The sequence below is a fragment of the Melospiza georgiana genome, chromosome 5, assembly GCF_028018845.1.
Source record: "Melospiza georgiana isolate bMelGeo1 chromosome 5, bMelGeo1.pri, whole genome shotgun sequence".
Lineage (NCBI taxonomy): Eukaryota > Metazoa > Chordata > Aves > Passeriformes > Passerellidae > Melospiza > Melospiza georgiana.
Window position 1 is genome coordinate 62,295,300 of NC_080434.1, and position 19,473 is coordinate 62,314,772.

A 19,473-nucleotide genomic window follows, 5' to 3' on the forward strand; every position below is an offset into this window, starting at 1 on the left:
ATATGTATTCTGCTAAATAGTGGTTATTCACAACATATGCTTTTCAAAAGCTAGAAAATAAAAGGTTGCCTTTGTTCCCCTGCCCCACTCTATGCCGTAGATCATGATGTAGTCTTTTAATTACCTAAACACAATTTTTTCTACATATCTCCATGGGAATGTGAGGAACCAGAAACATTTCTAAAAGCTCAGTATGGATGTGTGCCAAATATCCACATCTTCAGAGTTCTCTAACTGTTGCCTCCAATGGCATATTGATCACTCAGCAGCCAAAAACTTTCATACAACAACCATTACTAGTTCTATTCACCAGTTTAGTCTGAGGGGCAATTAAGAGAGAATCAAAGGAGCTTGATCTAAAAATAAACTTGCTAACCCATAAACTCCACTCCTTTTTTTTTTTTCCTGATTATAAAATTCTGGAGTATTTTGTCAGGAGGGGAAAAACGTGTTTGATTTCATCTACACTATGTCATAGTTCAGTTTACTCTGTGCCAAGGTAAAGTATGGGGAATGCATAAAGTGCTTAAATTTGATGAGACACTGTATTTATCCATGTGGTTTCTTTATTAAGGAAACAGCTTTTGTGATAGTAAAAAAGTCAGTGTTGTCTCATGATACCTATTGTATCTTTTAATATTTTTTTTAAATTTATGTGTTGAAATCAATAGAAAGCTATGTTAAACACTTGTGTTGATTTTTTTTTCTTCATTTTATTCTATTAGATTAGCTTCAGAGTCAGGTCCATATTTTGTGGTATTTCCAGAATAACATAGTCCTGAGATATCACAGCACATCTGTAATACTGTTTGGAAGTCTATATATATATATCTGTGTGTGTGTGTGTGTGTGTGTATGTATGCATAAAACTCAAGTTGTTTGAAAAATAACCCATGTTTACTGAATTTCAAATAGGTATTTGAATTAATTTGTCAAATTAAAGTACTGTTGTACATCACCTTTTCCAGGTGCAAGCAATAGTGCTCACTACTATTTTGCAGGATGAAAAGGAGTACAATGGATAGTATTTCTTGCAAAAGGAAAAAATATTTACAGGATAATGGGGTAGCACAAATCTTTTGGAAAGTAATATCAACTACTGTCTCTCATAGTGTGCTTCCATTTAATAGTAGATGGTTCTATATTGCTGATACAGGGAAGTGAATGTTATGTAAATGCACTGATATAATGGCATTTCTTAATCCTGACTGGTGGAAGAAGTTTTTCAAGCATATTTGCTAAAGTCATAGTCAATGTCATTAGTCATAGTCAGTGACTTGAGAAACAGAATTTCTGGAAGAAAAAGAAAATGAAAGATACAGTTTCAGTGCTGTATAAACTAGTTGCGCTATTTCAAGTTAATTCTGAAAACAAATAGTGGGACTCAGCATAGGACTTTATGCATATTATAAATGTTGAAATAATTTTGTTTTGTCAATATATCCCCAATATAAAATTGGTCTGGGTAGAATCTTTTCCTGGTTTATTCTATGATGGTGTTAAAATAACTAAGAAGTATTAAAAAAAACCAAAAAACAAATTAAAAAAAAACACCACAACCCAAATCTTGAAAGGAAAAATAAAATGCAGTAAAAATTGTTAAGAAATTTTAGGTTATTAGTGCTTTGGTGAGAAAACCCGCATATAATGAAAAAAAAAAGTGTTTTTTGTGATAATTCAGTTTTAAAAACAAGTTTATCTGATGGTGTTGATTTTTGCTTTTTTTGTGGTCTCATGGATGTTGCTTGAAGTATTTCCCTTAGTACCAGCATTTGTAATGTTTCCTTCAAGTATGTTCTCTGGTGCCTGGTACCTGCACCAGCTTTTCAGGCTTTCCACCATGTTGCAGCACTGATATTTATTCAGCCATGTACTCTCACCAGTGTCAATTTTCTTTCAAATTTGTTTGGCTCTGGTGAGTGATCTCCACAGATATTGTGCCTGTAAGTATTCAAATATCTCAGCAATGTTTTCACCCCCTGCCATGTGATGTGATGTGATGTCAGCACACATCCTGTTGATGGCATGTGGGGTCAGAAGAAATTAAAAACATTCCTGTGCTAGGAAATGTGTAAGTTGTGAATGTTAGAATGGGAGAATAATATAGACATCATGTATATAATCTTTCAGCAATAAAAACCAAGTAATATGACAAGTTTCTAAGGGTGAATATGATTTGCCTGTGAAGAAGGGAGACGTTTCAGAAACAGCAAAACAAAAACATTTTCAAATCAGCTAAATTTGACTCCTTGTTTTAGGGACTTAAATTATGTTCCAGAGGATAAGTTACTGGGATTTCAGAGTGTACCTAGTGTAACAAATGAGGCTTACTGATTTTAAAGCAGAACTAAGTATGTCCAGTGAAGATGCTATGTACATGATTTCAAAGATTTAGCTGTGTAGCAAAATAGCCTACAGATTCATGGCATAAACAGGGAAATTGTGCCATTTTCAAACGTGTAAGACTTTGCCTTCTATTTTAAAAATGTTATCAAGTTTAGCTAAAATAATTCAGATGTCTCTTTATAACCAGTTGCAGCCAAACTGATAAGTTGCAGCAGATATTTTCCTGGCAAGATAATTTTAAGCATGTTTGCCAGTAGGTAGCTCTGCAAACATCTTGAAACTCTCAGTTTCTGGAAAATTTAAACAGCTTTCCCTGGAACACCAGTGAAAGGATGCTGTCTCAGAATGCATTCAACAAAGGACCTGAGGGCCTGCCTATACTTCTGGGTATTTTTTGTGTTGTTTCTCATATATCTATCTCTTCCTCTTTTTTTATCCTGATATTTTTTGCATGATGGCTCATTGTTTTTAAGCTTGTTCGCTTAAAAGATGAGTGATCCAGAAGTATGGAACAGCAGGCCTTGCCAAGATATGAATGAATAGAGCGTGGCTTTACATGAAAGGGCTTTTGCCAGGTTTTCTACTGAGGTGTGCAAATTTCAAGCTGTGGATCAACGCCCTGCTCTGCGCACCCGGTGTTGTGTCACAATGCAGTGACAGTGACAAACTCCTGGGCAGACAAGCCCACTTTAAAATACTGTATGGAGGCACTCAGCAATAAAGAACAATTGCCTTCAACATCCAAGAACTATCAAGGACTCCTGAAGACTGATGACCAGTATGGAATATCACTTTACAAACTTACTATACATCCTAACGCTGTTGCCGTACTGAATTGCTGAGACTTTCTGGTTCAGGGACTGATGTAACACTAATTTGGCCCTCCACTATAGTTTGTGTAGAGTTATTCCTGGTAAGATTAATTTGTGTGAACTCCCCAAATGCAGCTAACTTGCTCACAACTAGCTTTAGGTCTCCAAGATATTGTACCCATATATCTGGTATTGGAAAGCTCATAGCAGCGGGCAATCCATTGGCAGTTTCCTCAGGAATATAAAAAAATTCAAGCTGCATGATTCAATTACCAGAAGCAGTGGGAGAATATTTTATTTCTTCAGTCTTGGGCTTTTTTATGTTTTTTAGCCAGTGGCTCACTGTTATGTCATTCACTTTATGAAGGACAACACTGTTATATGAATGGCTTACTTTTAAGTTTTTTTCCAGGAAAAGGTTCCATAGTTGTAAAATCACTAACCATCTGACTGATTGTCTGTTTTGCCAGTGCCCATGCTGTACACAGAAGAGAACTGATGGTTGTAGAGCTGCTTTAAGATGAGTCATTATTTGTTTACTTATTCTTTACTGGTTTTGCCCAAATTTCACAGTTTATATCTACTGCTCATTTGCAGATTCCTGCCTAGTTTTCCTGATGTTCTTAATTTTAAATCTCTTCCAGCATTACAGCTCTCCAGATTTTTACCTGTTACCATCTGTTGATTTTTTACCAAAATATTATTCATCTGTTTTCTAAATGGAATCTCTTTGCAATATTCTGCTGGTGTTTCTAATCTTCCCAAGAACCCTTGAATTATTTCTCTATTTTCAGCAGTGTGCTCAGCTCCTCCTAGTTTAATAGATCTGCAGATTTCATTAATGTACCATTTACTCCCTCTTCCAGCTGATTATTGAAGCTATTAAATGTGATCAGAAGTAATACTAATCTTTGTGTACTGCACTAAATGCCTCCCTTCAAAGTTATTGTTTATCATTACCCTTCATTGTTTGTCATCACCCTTCATTTCAGTCAACATGATAGTTCATTTCCAATTTGATTTAAGTTTGGGAACAGAATTTTGACACATTGGTGATGGGAGAAGAAAGGCTAATCAACAATCCAGGAGAGGCTTCTAATTAAGGCTGAATTTAGAGAATCAAAGTTATGAGTTCTCTACTGCAGCCACAGTGCAAGATAGTATGGTGCCTCCATAACTTAATTGAGAGCACCTTGCTAAAGCCCAGTCCTAAAATATCTTAAAGAATACACTATAGGTGAAAAGTCAGACATATGACAGTATATCTTCTGCTCTCTATTCATTAATTTTGTATTACTGTTTAAAAAGCAAGATTGTCTGGCAGACTTCAAAGTGTTGTAGTAAATTTGTTTCTCAATAGCTGCTCTGTTATGTTGCCAGAGAGAGAAGCTAAATTTATGAGTAGCAATTATAAAGAGAACCCACAGAAGATATGAACTTCTGTCTTTGGCTGTTTCAGAGACATAGTCTTGCTTCCAAAGACGATATAATTTTCTACTGGTCCATGCATGGTGTAAAATTTCAGGAACAAGATTTTAATTTTCACCATCCCTTCAAAATTTAATTTCAAAACTCCATAGTAAATACTATTAATAATAGGAATAGGATATGTATAATAGGAAACATCAGTCAGGAAAATCTCCTTTTGACAAGATACAATTCTTCTAATAATAATTAACCCCATGTGACTTGAAGTCCAACACCAAAATCTATTCTTCTTTCACCTTGATAAAACAATTCACATTTTGTAAAGTTAGTAGCTAACCTGTATTATCAGGGCCAATTACTCCTGTTTTTAATTGATTTGACAAAGATGTCTTTGTCCAAATACATTTGAATGCTGTTTGTTTTTTCTTATGCATACTTGCCTTGAGCTCATTTGGTTACATTTGTGCCAGTGCAAATGTGAAGGCCTTAAGTATAGTCTGGAAAAAACTGCCTCTAGATACAGCTTAAGAGTTCTCTTTACGTTTTATATAGGTATATGGCTTGAACAAAAGCATGGGACAGTGGAATACTGAAATTCACATTGAGGCCAGGTTTTTTGTTAGATGTAGGGAAAATTATCGGAGAAAGAAGGTGAGTGCATCCTAGGAGCCATGCCGAGGGTCTAAGGAAGATGTAATTTCAAGCCACACCACTGCAGTAAGGAGCGGCTTATGAATCCAGCAATACAACCAGAAGTGGGATCACAAATGTAGAATCTGGGTTGCCAGAAATGTTTCATCTTAGCTGCTATCAGTGCAGCTTCTCTGAATTTTGGAAGCCCTGCATCTTTCAGAATCTGCCTACTTCCCTGACATAAGCTGGTATCTCGTTACTGTGAATCTGTCTTAACCTCTGAGGCAAATTTTTTTCACTCTCCCCCAGACTGCTTATGGAATATTTTTCTCCTACTCAATCTCTCTCAAAACCCATCTCTGTTGATTCCTGATAGGGAATCAGCAGTGACACTTTTTAGCCTTGTTTTTATGCTTAAGCATTTTTAGAAAACTTTTTATTGGATTTTTATTGTTAATATATCCTGTCTGCCCCTCTCCCCCTATTATTGAGTTACATTTTTATTATATCTCCTGTGAAATTGAACTGTGTTATTCTCAGGGTAAAATTTAAAGTTACTTACATTTTCAAAGGTGCCTACCAGTAACACTTAATGATGTAAAAAATAAGCATTATTACTCTGGTCTATTAATACTTATTAATCATAATTTAAGGTGGCTCTGGTGAGTTTTACTGTTAACTGTCCTTATCTTGCAGATGAAAGCCTGAATATTCAGCATCAATAAGAGAACATTGACTAGTTCATTTTATCAGGTTTTGATCACCTGTATAATACACATGAAGGATATGCATGTTTGCCTAGACTATGTGTCAGCATGTGTTTTGGAAACAAATTAGTATGTTTTGGCTCATTTCCCCTTTGTTCCTTTGTATTCAAGGGGCTTTTACCTTTCCTATGAAAGACACTTGAGGAAATATATGCCTGCTGTGAAAGCCCAAATTATTTTGCATTGCATCTGCACTGTCTGGTTCTGCAATATTCGTTTTGGAATTAAATCAGCTTCCCTGTGTCTCTACAAAGGAATTTATTTTTTTCTAAGAAGTTGATTCTTTTCTTGTGTGCATTCTTGGCAAAAGTATGTGCATTGACTGTCTTAGTAGCTTTCCTATGCATAGTAAGGTTTCTTATTTTCATTATCAGAGAAAATGTCAGTTACCTGTGTAATGCTTTGCAGAAGTAGGTCCTCACCCAGAAAGATCTGAGAGTCAAGAGAGTTAAGTGGAGTAAAGAAGAAGAATAGCAGTGATATATTACATAAGTCCAATATGTGCCAATACTGACCTTGGCAAAAGCAGTGTGCATGTAGTGTTACAATAAATGAGGGAAAAGCACCAATAAGTTTAAAAAAAAAAAAAAAATTTGCAGTAGTGCCATCTAGTGTGCCAGGTGTTGCAGTTTCCTGGAGAGGGACAGTAAACTACTTTCAACCATCCCACTTGTTACCTGACTCTCCTCCTGCTGCTGCTCCCTTTTCAGTCTGCTGACAGGAGAGCAGTAACAGCCTTGACAGAAGGTAGAGGAAGAGACCTGAGGGCTGTTTTGCAGATGCTGATTCCGGCACACATGCCCTAAGGTTGCCATTGCTGCTCTAAAAAAATGAGCATCCACGGGGTTTTAGAGAAGGAGAAAGATAGCTGTTCTGTCTGTACTCCCATACGAATCTTGCTTGTCTACTCATTGGTTTCCACTGCAAAACATGTAATGGCTAAAATATCCTTTTTAGCTACTGCAGGCACATTTTCTTGGTGTTGGAAGAGAAAAAAAAAAAAAAATTGATGTGAGAAGAGGGACTGCTGGTTTTTGACACTTACTGGTGGAAATTATTTTTTGCCTAGTGGCTAAAGGACTTATATTGAATAGAGGGTCCACAAAGTATGGAGAGGTGAGAGGCAAGTGAAGGGAAAGAGGGATCTGTTTTGCATATTCATTCTTTGTATTAGGAGAAGCCCTTTTACCGTGACCACCCTAGTCTTTTCCACTGCTGCCTTTTCCACTTTTTCTGGTAGCTGAACCTCTCCACTTTAATCCCAAGATATGCAAAGTGCATGTCTTACCCCTCAGTGTGTGAAGCTGCACTGGGTTTATTTTTGTCTTCCATATAGAATCTGTTTGTAACAAGTGGAAGAGTGATCAAGCCCGGGAGTGTTGTCTGCAAATGAAACCAACAACTCCACAGCACACATAATGCTGTGTATTCACCTGTCCTCTGTAGACAGTGCTGGAGGATATTGCTTTTCCAGTTGAATTTGCGTGGGGTGCAGCTACAGCAGCATATCAAATTGAAGGTGTCAAATTTTAGCTATCAAAGTGTTAAGGAAGTTTTAAGTGAACAAAAAGTCTGGACCCAGGAAGGAGAGTGTTTGATCTTTGCCTTGTAATGTAGATGCTAGTTCTGATGCAAATCCATTTAGCCCTTTGGTTTACTTCTGACTTGAGGAGTAAGAAGAAGGTAGAAGACGTTTCAAATCTCAGGAATGGCTAGGTAATGGAAATGGAGCTAGTTATTGGGGGGAGAGGGGTGAGGAGAGGCGGAAGCAGTCCTGAGTAATTTTTTCATCTACTTATATTGTTTCTGTAGAGCTAATTCAAGTAGATTGCTCTTGGCTATTTTGAAACTGGGTGGGACAACTGCCTCATCAGACATCAGTACTCGTAGGAAGACTTCAGTTAGAAATTCTTCTCCAAAGATTATGAAAAACAATGAACTGAGAGGTTAACAGTTGGACTTGTGGGGGCTGTCCCCCAGGGACATGTGTCATGAATAGAGAGACTGATGAAGGGATTTGCCCAGCACAATATGAAAATATGTTGCAGATTAGGAAATGTAAACACATAAACACAGAGACACCTGCAGCTATAACCCCTCCAAACTTTATCCTTTCATAAATCTGTCTTTATAAACCTTCAAAATACATACAGACCTGATTTTCTCATATTATACCCTGCAGCATACAGACACTTAACTTCCATTGATTTCAGTACTTAAATGGGAGTTGTAGATCCTAAATTGTCTTTGAGGATGTAGCCTTTAGTTCTTGGTTATTGCTGAAATTGAGAGTACTTGCCCGTGCTCAGTACCTTTTAACGAGCTCAGTTCACTTCACCTAATAGACTGCACAGCTCGCAGTTCCCAGGGAATCAATATTCTGGGCCAGATTCTAACTTGAGTCCTGCAATGCACATAGCTCTTCTAACTAATTTTTAAAATGTGAATTGTGTGTGCATTATAATTTCCTGCCTTTTGAGTGGCTAGATGTGCAACTTTAATGTTCTCTTAATGTATTTTTAATGAACTTTCTTAAGGCTTCTGAGTGGGGAAAACATAAAAAAAAATCTATAATATGGTCCAGACACTACTCAAATGACCCTTTTCCTGCAGAAGTAAGAAACTCAACAGGGAATTCCTTCTCCTGAAAGCTTCAGAGGCTGTGCAGCTTCCGACTTAGGGGCAGAATGATTGAAGCAATAGTTCTTGTGGAGTCCAAACTCAGTTGCTGTGCACATCACAAGATACACAGTGGAAGAGGCACGAGCTGACAGGCTACTTTATTTTTTTTACTGTCAGCTATGTATTTATGCACAGCACAACCTTCTCCACTCTGTATATTTCAAAGCGCTAAAAAATCATACCAATTGTACTCTGCATGCTCAAAGTGCAGATTTCAAAGGTTCATGACTCAGTCAAATCAAAATCAATTTGCACCAGAACATTCAAAAGCACTTCTTCTTACTGAGGGCCATTTCTATGCTAAATTCTAACTCTCTGCTTGACTTTTTTCTTGGGGAAAAGTTGCAAAAAATTCTTGTAATGGTAAAAGTGGTTTTCTTCACTTCTTTCATATGCCAAATAATGGAACTGCATTAATTCAAACAAAATTACATTTTTTGGTCAGAGACCAAGTCAAGAAATTTTCACTCCCAAAGGTTAAAGGACAGCTGAATTAGAGGAAAAGTGTACTTGGAAAAGTACGTGAAAACTTATATACTCTTATCAGTAATATTCATGCTTTAGGAGCTTCAGAAGTTGGAAAAGCATTGCATTCCTTTCTGTTGTAATAATTGCAGAGCATGGGAAACATGTATCATAATAATTTAGATTATTCATTTGACGGCATGCCATGTGCTGATTTGGTATCCAATTCACACATTTTGAGTGTAAAATCAGTTCCTCATCACTGTTCTTTCCTGGCCCCAAAGCTCACTAAAACTCCAGTTATGCTTACGCTATGGAGAGCTGTGTAACAGGGAAGTTTCTGAGCAAGATCAGAGGTGCAAGCTTGGCTCATTGGAGCAGAGCAGAGCTCTGCAGACTAATTGTGGCTCAGCAGGATGTGCTAATGTATCTAGAGCTTTCTGTTGCCTCAGCTGGATTCCTTCCTACACTCCATCAGGTGGCTCAGACACACGATGTTGTACAGAGAAGTCTCTGAACAGTGTCAGGAATGTTTGAAAGTGGATCTGTTTGCTCCGGCCCCATCAGGGCTTTGCAGTGGCTGATGAGCACTGGAGTAGTGCTGTTAGTCTCTGCTAAAAATCAAATGCTTCTCCTCCTCACTCCCACTGCCTCTGCTGGAGGAAGGCAGTGAAAAAAGAGGGATCATTCAGCCTCTGCTCTAGATGACGATTCTTAACCAAAGGCGTGTTATCTGCCTGTTATGGCAGATTTTTCTTCCCTTCATTCCAGCCCCATGGAAAAAAGAGCACTATCAAATCAATATGGTGCAGGAAGCCTGCTCTTAAAGGCTTCAGAACTCTAGGCACCATCAAAGAATTACTGTTATTTGTTATTTCCTGCGCTTCTCTCAGATGACTATTTATTTCAGCAGTCATGTTTGAAATTTGAAGCAGGATATAGAAAACTTGTAGTGTTGTGTTTTTCTGAGGAGCATACAGACAGAGCACCAAGTCTATCATAAAATCTGAGATTAAGCAAAACTCAAACTGGCTGGATCTAAAATTTGACCTACTTTGAAGGTTGTCCCATGTAAAATTTAATTTACTGACCAACGAAATGTAGATGTATGGGTGTTCGTGTGCTGCAATAAAATTTTGTAAAGACCATGAAATGTGACAATGATCTCTGAAAAGCTAGGTTATAGAAGTGATATTACAAATTTTAGTAATGCTTTAAATTAAGTGTCTTCAATATGCTTAACCTTGCATTAAACTTAGATTTAATAAGACAGATGTATATTAAGTACTGAATATACTTAAGGGAGCAATCTTGCATTGGCAGGGGATGGACTCAATGACCTCCTAATAGTTCTTCTCCATCTCTAATTTCTATGCTACTAATTGATTATTAAAACACTTTTATTGAGGATTGATATGTAGCTATTATACAGTTATTAATCTTATAACCCAACTGATATTTAATTTATACATAATTTTAACACACAATGTCATTTTAGTTTTTAAAGAATAACCCTGGAACAGTGCATTCACTGGGACTCTGAAAAATCTTGGTGGTAAATGAGGTTGGCCATTTTGAGGTTAATTGCAATTTAATGATTAAATCACACTTTACAGGGGTTTACAGTGGAAAGTAAGTTTACAGATCTCTCCACAAAAAAAAGTAATGTTTGTCTCAGCTATAGCATGGCTCAGGAAAGACAAAGAAACTTCTAATGAAGAGAGGTGCATTTATTCAAATTAAATATTATATGTTGTTAGATCTCAGACAACAGCTAAACTTTGAATATTTTAATGGTAATCTGTGTATCTCAATTTTAGAATTGTGAAGAAATATCCTAAAACTCTGAAAGTTTGGGAAAATGTTGCAGTGCTCTTGAACATTCAAAATTAATTTCTGTGAATGTCTGGCTAAACAAAAAGCTGAAGTTTTTTAGAGCTGTGTTATTAATTCAGCTTGTATGTGCCTAGGGCCATGGCTCATAATGGCATTCCTTTCTTTTTAACAAACTGTCAAGATTTTCAAAGGACATCCTGAAAGCCATAAGTGCCTATTTGTTGGATGTATTTCTCATACCCTAAAGGCTTTCTTTGATATGGACTGATCTTTTACATTTATGGATGGAAGTTGCATTAGAAAATGCCCTTTGTGAAAACCTGTAATATCTCAAGAGTGGCAAACATCTGATTTTTGGCTAAGGAAGTATGAAGAGTGTTAGAAGTCTGAATTTTTTTTTTAAACATGATTTTCAAATAATTAGCAGCAAGTAAAAATATGAATAATTGCAAAACCTAATGCAAATGCTTGAAAATTCCTAGTAAATTTAAATAATATAAAGAGTAGGTAGATAATGCTTCTCAATTTGCCCATGGGATTTGCACCTACTTTGTGATAAATTATTTAGTTGCAACATATGTCTTTTGATGTCAAAAGTGTAATGACCAAGTTTTGTTTTTCAAGCAGAAGGCTGGAATGCAGATGGAAAGGGCCCTAATGTCTGGGACATATTCACTCATCAGGGAGGAGATGGAGTTTTCAAGAACCAGACTGGTGATGTAGCTTGTGGCAGCTACACTCTGTGGGAGGAAGATTTGAAATGTATCAAACAGCTTGGATTGACTCATTATTGCTTTTCTCTTTCCTGGTCACGTCTGTTACCTGATGGGACGACAGGTTTCATCAACCAGAAAGGCAATTGTTTCTTAAAAATAGAAGGTTGCAGCTTTAATTCAAGGTTATTGCTGCAGTCTGGCATAATTAATCCAGTATGCTATTCTGCAGTGTAGCTTTGAAATTGAAACTTTTTTTCAGAGTAATTATAGGATGATTTTTTATAGGTTTGCAACAACTTACTAATTAATATTCTAGATCCCCTCGGATAGCACAATCTTTTGGGATAGGATTATTATTATGTTTCCTATGTATCTTTTTGCTTACTCCAGTTTTTTTTAATTGTAACTCTAAATCATTTTGCTTCATCAGAATGTTTATACTTACTGGGATCCTAGCCACGAGAATATTTTTGGATGGCTTACAATAGACAAGTTATCTCATTTGGCAAGTGCATTTAGATAGCTTATCAGTATACTCCAATGTGCTGTACTTCACATTGACTATTTTGCATTAAGGGACATACTTTTCCCAGACATTTTTCTTTAGCATATTAGAGAGGATTCTTCAGACTGATAGGAAGTATGCTTAATTCTCTGGCAAACAGAAGCTCTGAAAAGATGAGTTTTCACAGTCTCAGCAGGCAGTGTGTAAAGGGATACAGCTCATAAATAAACTGGTCAGATTGCTAGAAGTCAGATATAAAATTTGTTTCACTTCTGATTAATTTATTTTAATTCCATTGGTGTGGACTGGGGGAGAGCTTAAGGTCACTCACTAGGAAAAGTAGGGAAAGGGCAGTTGTGCCTGCAAAACAGAGAGAATGGAAAAAAGAAGAAATAAAGAGCATTGTGAAGAATAAAAGCAACTGAAGCTGAACCAGAAACAATGGGAGAATCAAAGAAGCTGGCTGAGATTTCTTGTATGCTTGGAGGATAATATTCCATAGAGAAAGAATGTAAAGTATATTGGAATGAGCTTCTGAATCTCAATTCTGCTTCCTACTCTTCTGCATCTCGATTCAACCAAGAAGATGTATATATTTCTACTTCTAGGCAGTATTTGCCTTGGCAATTCCTTTCTTCTGGTTTGGAGACTGCAAAGATGGAAGGCTACAAAGGATTGAACTTCTTAGAAAATACTCTTCAGGTTTTCCTTATCTGTACTAGGGTGGTACCAGCAGAAGCAATCTTTTTCTGCAGAATTTTGGTCATGTAGAGCTTGGCTGTTCAGTAGACAGCAGCCTGTCCTCTGCATCCTGCAGATCAAGGTTTTCACCAGAGAGTGGAGGAGCCTTTGTTTCAAGATTTCAGAAGAGAGGGGCTGGTAAATCTGCTGTAAACAGACCAACCAGCCATTTTTCCCTGCAGAGCATGCCAGATACATGTGCCAGTATCCCAGAGAGGCTTGAACTGAAGCTTTTTCTTTGCCACCAAAATTTACAATACATGGCCCACTTTCACTGGCACAGCTTGTCTTTCCCTCAGAATGCTTTTTGTGGTGTGTTGAATTTAAATTTGGCTGAGTAGTTGTGGTTTCTTTCCTGTGCTGATATTCCTTCAGCTAGGGCTGCAGGCACTGTAAAACCTCAGCAAGCTGCCTACTGAATGGGCTTTTTTATTTAGTTGTCAGAGTGGGAGATAGCAAGCGGGCATTCTGAATGCACTTGGTAAGGAAAGCTAACATTTTGACAAAACTCAGCTGCAATTTCAGAAAATGTTCACTTGATCCCCAGTATAAGCAGTTGCCTGATTAATATTATGAACTTTACATTTAACGAAAGGGCATTGGCAGAACTCCAAGTAGGGCAACTTTCATTAGGCAGGAGTTCACTTCTCCTGTGCAGTGATCTGTTGAAGCAATTGTAACTGCATAGCATGGAAAGGCCAGCATCTTCTATATAAACATTTTTGCAAAGAGCATGTGAAGAATTAGAAAGCTTAAAGCAATGTCCTTTTAAATAAAATCATTTGCACCAAATGATTCACTACCAATTTCACACCTAAGATGTAGGACAGTTGAAAACCTTTAAAACCATTCTGTTTCTGACTTGGTAGAGGTAGGGTCTTTTAAAGCAGGGATGTTGTAGATGTATTGTTCCTAAGATGTGTCAGGCTTTAGCTTAAAGCTTACACCAAGTTTTTAAAGTATTTTTGTACAATTATTTTTACCCTAGAAGGTGCTCTGAGAAGAAAAAGTGAGCTGCTAAACATTAGGTGTCAGTGCAGAAGACAGAAGCTGTAGGCAAGGGGATATTGAGTCTGTGAGAATTTGATGTTGTGCCTCACTTCAGCATGAAGCTAGGGAATTAGAATGGGGAGAGAAGATGATAAAAGGAGAAAAGGACAATCCTTCACTTTCTACTGACAAACTGCTCCTTAATATCTGTAACCCCAAAATTTTGGGTTTTCTCCACAAAACCCTTATATACACACTTCCTCAGAAGAATGTTTTCTTCTGTATTTCTGCTTCTACCTGACTCACAGATACACCCAGACAAACTAATTCAACCTTCTCTGGAAGGTATGAGACAACCTGGAAATTTGAATTGACATTCACATTTTTCAGGCACGCAGTTCTATTTCTCTTCATTTTCTAACAAAAGACATAAATCTTTTCCCATAGGGGTGTTTAATTGAGATGTAAAAAAATAAATTATAGCTGGTTGCACTTAGATGTTATAAATGGTACTGTATAATTTATAATCTGAAAGTTAGGATGAGAAATGCTAGTGTCTTCTACATAGGGGTTGAATATGAGAGGACAGGATCCCGTAGCAGCAAAGGAATTCTTTTTCCCAGTTTAAGCTTATGTAGTAAACCTTGTATTCTCATCAGCAAAGAGTTAAAAAACACCCAGTCCCTCTGAAGACAAATAGAAGCCCATTCAAAAGTAGGAGAATCAAGATGTATTTGCTGCTAACTGCTATTGCAAATGCAAGAATTTGCTTTCCAAAATTTAAGGTCTAGTATATTCCTTTCTCTTTTGCATGGGTGCATCCTCAGGCACAGGCACGTATCTCCTCTGGATTTAATGAGTTTTTCTGGTGCTGCATTCAGAAGGAAAAGCAAACTACATGTGAGATTTATTGTGAATTACTTTGTAAACAATCTTATTGAGTCTTGCTGTGCTAAGGGATGTGTATGCACCTGTTTGTTTAGAAGAAGTCACTGTCTAAATCAGGGATTCATAATTGATTGCTGCAGTAAATGTCTTAAAAAAGCTATTTGGCAGGAATCCCTAAGATCAGTCATTTGAAGCTGGGTTAAGTTGAAGTCTAATACTGTCCTTTTAAGAAGAAGGTAGTATGGCATTCTGTGTTGGCATTTTCAAACATCAATACTCAGTAAGATGAACCTGAAAATACCAAGGAATATATAATAGAAGTATGAAAAAATTTCCTGCTTTAGATTAAACAAAACCTCTGGTTCAGAAACTGTTAAGAATAATGATCTAAGCCATACATAACCTCCTAAGCATGCCTTTTTTTAACCTTTGCAATTCAGTCTTCCTCCTCTTACTTTTTGCTGTATTTTCTACTTCTGTAGACATTTCCCAGTTCTATGTTTCAATACAGCAAGGCCTTGGGATAGATATTTCACAAGCATCTATGTGTTATTAAGGATATGTGGTAGTCTAAAACCCACAAAAATTTTATGAAATTTAGGTGTCTGAGGTTATTAAACACTTTGGTGTATTTAGCCCAAGTCTCTGAAGCAAAGGCTGCCTGATTTCTACATTCCGTCAGCATGAGAGAGACCTATTCCTGTCTGGAGCCTCTTAGCTTAACAAATAATAATTCAAGGCCACTGTTGGCCTTTTCCAATTACTGCAGTAAACCAGATAGTTCAAGTAAAAGAGCAAGCTAATTGATACTCTTTGAACCAGAGCTTATGATGTGTATTTCAATATCTAGTGTTTCAGAAGGTTTAAAAGCAATACAGTTGTGTTTGCATGTAAGCAAAATTAAAAATGCCTATTTGAGAGCTTAAAATATCCTGATATTTAAACTTACAGTGACCTCTCAGCAGTGTAAAAGTTGTCCTTTAGGAAACATATTCATGTCAGCCACTGCTAAATCTGTGCAGAAGGTGAATTCCTTTTAAGCCTCTAGAAATACATCACCAGTTCTGGCCAGCTTTAACAACACATCCAGGAAATTAAAGTTGATCTCTGTCTTAGCAAGAGGGGACAAGAAAGGTTAGAAGTCATGAGCTTTTAGAGAGGTGAGCTAATTCCTTCTTGCAGTTAGAAGGACTGAGCAGTCTGCAGCAGTGGCAGTGTAAAGGGTGAGAGATGGTTTCTCAGATAGGCTATTGTCCAGCCATTCAGGCTGGTGGCTAAAGAGACCAGCGCCTCAAACTCCATCTAAAAGCTTGTAGAACCCAATGAAAAGCCTTAAATAAAATATACATCTAATGAGTGAAATGTTGAACTCACACCATTGCAAAATGTTGAATATGGTGACAGTGTCTCTGTCATGATGCTGGCACAGTGATGGAGAATGGAACATTCTGGAGGAAACAGCTAATCCAGCTAACAAAGTTCAAAACATATAAGATCAGCTTAGTTACCTTGCTGAGTGTGGCACTGAAGTTTTTAAAAGACACAGTTCTCAAGGAGAAAAATGATTTCATTAGAACAAATCTACCTGGGAAGGCTCTCAAGCATCAGGCTTCTTCCAACACGCTTGAATCTTGCAATGCAGTCAGGCTGCCATTCAGGCATTTAAATGAAAGGATTATATTTTCATGTGACCGGCACCCATCAGAATTATGTTTTTCCTGGGGAGTTGCTGTCCACTGATCTATTTTGAAAATTTGCATCCTCATTTCATTTTATGTGCCTGGTTGGAAGATTTTGTGTGCTGAGCATTTTTGCCAACTCTGGGGTCTTGTAACAGTAGTCAGCATGCACTTGAGAGAAAATATTTGCATCTCATAATAGAGAAAATGTGCAGTGAGGTTGCTTCAAGTGTTAAAATGTAACAAAATTATTATTAACCCTTTTTGTTTCCTTTAGTATTTTCAGGAGTCAATTCTTACTGCAAAACCATTATGGACCTGGGAAATGGCATCCTGCTCCCTGTATCAGTTTGGTTTGCCTTAATCCTTAAAAAACAGGGGATCAAGATCAATATTCATGTAAATTATTGCTTCATAACATTTGGAGATTGAATGATCATTACTAATGGGCCTTACATTGCTTTAGTTGGTTGTTTAAAAGGTATAGCCCCAGTATTGGTACCACAGGTTACAAGGCAGATTTAATGTGTAAAAACTACTGCTAAACCCTGATGCAGTTGTGGTAACATTTGGAGAAAACATTTTGGACTTGTGTCAATAGCTCAGATTAATAGAACCTCTGTGAATTCTGCAGAAGATTTTTTAGGAGCCCATCTGGATGGCATAAGATATTGTACAAGATATAAATAAACGAGTCACCTTGGGATTTGTAATTTAATTTTTTCATGCTGGCTATAGAGAGTAGGAGCCTTAGTGTTTCCCTATTACCTTTTTATTTGATATCTGTTTTACTATTTGAAATGACACACCAGTGTTATAGCATCTTTTGAACTCCAGAAATTATCTTTCTGATGCTGGCAGTAAGGCTTTCCTGGCATACATCTTCTCCTGGCAAGGAGACGTGTGGTGACTGCCAGTACCAAGGGTTAAGGAGCAGTGACAATAAGCAGATGCTAATGCAGGAAAGATATTTTAGTCTTCTCATTAAAATAAGTCATTTCACTGTCTTCATGGGTATTTGCACAGTTTTGCTTTTCCATTGTTAGTCATAAAAGGTCACTTCATGGGAAATTAAGTTAATAGGGTCAGTGCAATTTGATGAAAACTAGTTTTAGTTTGTAGCTTAGAAAAGATAGAGGGTAATGCATCTGATTTTATGGGCTTTCTTACATCTGTTCTGAATAAAACTTTTTCTCTCTCTGGTTCTAGGATACATATAATAACCCTATAATTTACATCACTGAGAATGGGTTTTTACAAAGTGACCCTGCTCTACTTGATGCCAGTCAACGATGGGAGTATTTCAGACTGATTTTACAGAAAAATTTAAAAGGATGAAAGATCAGTTGTGTAAACCTAATATAATTTTAGTATGTGCTTATTTGCATTCAGCAATGACCAATGATTCTTGAAGATAAAACTTATGTAAATCAGAGTAAAGTGGTGTGATTAGAAAAAATGTTTAGCTGAAAGGAAAACAAGTAGCTTTAGTCTTGGTGTGGAAGCAAAAGAAAAGGTGCTCCATATATACATTGTTCCTAAACTTATTTTGTAAGGTCAAAGTTCTTCATTGAGCAGAGCAACCACGTTAAAAAGTGCTTATCATTAATGCTTCTTAGGATGTATAGTTGAGTGCACCTGAAAATCTGATCATTGCATCTCATTATATCCTTACAGAATACAACCTCCCACACACAGTGAGGTCTGTGTAACAACTAATTCCTGTACACAGCCATTAAGTCATTATAACTCAGCCTCTGCCTTCGTGTCAAGGTGCTTAAAACTGTTCAACACTGGCAAAGCTCTGTTTTTATGCTTTACCTGTAGTTTCTGTATTGGCCCCATTTCCAACATTCTGGAAATTCCTTCCTTACCTCTCTTCTTTTGGTAGTCTTCTCTGTAGTAATTTACTGGAAGTAGATCTTCTCACTATGTAGCAAGCGAAATGCATTTTAAGATACCAGTTCATTTAGATAACAGCTAGTACCCTATTGTATTTGTCCAAGGTGATCACAGTCATGAAAGTCATATCATAGTTCGATAGTTTTTTGTGGCCACTTTTATATTATCATGCTTAACTTTTACTTTTGCTGTTTAAATTCTTTTTTTATCCTTTTGTTAAAAACCCTGTTTTTGTTAAAAAAACTGTTTCACTTAAAAGCTGTCTTTCTATCTTCTTCCTTTTAATTTAGAGTTGCAATTATACAAAATTCCATGCCAACTACCTCTTTTTCTTCAACTAAGTAGAAGATGAACAGGACATTTTTCCTGTTCATTTTTCCAGCACTGAAACCAATTCTATCTGAATTGGTTCTCTTTCTGTCTGAAGCAGACTGATCATCTACCAGCTGTCTTTGGAGAGCACCTCCTGGGCTGTTCCATATCTGACCCCAAGCCATGTCTGGAAACTAGTTGGCATTGGACAGCAGTTTTATCAAGGAGTTTTGTTTACTTTTAGGTTTGTAGACAAGATATCTGGATTTGACTTTCTCTGAAGATGCAAAGAAATTAAGAAACACAGAATTCTCACTCCTCAATGAAATTGAACTAATTTACCAAATCTATTTGTTTTGACAATGTTTGAGAATGTACAACGGCTTTTCCTGAAGTAAATATTTAGGGTAGATCTGATGAATCCCACTGTAATGCATATGTTGACACAGTTCTCTTTATGCATAGTAACAAATAAATGGGACTAGCTTGGAGGTGGATGCTTATTGGAAAATATCAAGAGTTGAGTAAAATTTGCCTTTATCATTTTTTTCAGTCCAAAAATACTTTTAAATGTGTATGTGGTCTGAGTCTAATCAGTGCAACCTTACACAGGTTTAGTTATATATGCAGGTTGACATGAAGTTTATCATTTTATCCAGTAAAATAGCATGGCGGAATGCTGGCTGAAATGGGTCCCTCTGTACAAACATAATATAGCTCTTAAACCCATCAGCTGCTGGCACTCTGTGAAGAAATGGCAGTAACATTATC

At 36.9% G+C, this 19,473-nt stretch overlaps 1 protein-coding gene across 1 annotated transcript in view; it reads left to right on the forward strand.

Annotated features, from left to right (window-relative positions):
• LOC131084082 (cytosolic beta-glucosidase-like) overlaps positions 1–19,473 on the forward strand; it is a 157,065-nt gene that overhangs the window by 14,340 nt on the left and 123,252 nt on the right. The window contains exons 2-3 of the mRNA XM_058025194.1: positions 7,433–7,505; positions 11,597–11,824. Coding sequence (XP_057881177.1) covers positions 7,433–7,505; positions 11,597–11,824 — 301 coding nt within the window. The remainder of the gene's footprint in view (positions 1–7,432; positions 7,506–11,596; positions 11,825–19,473) is intronic.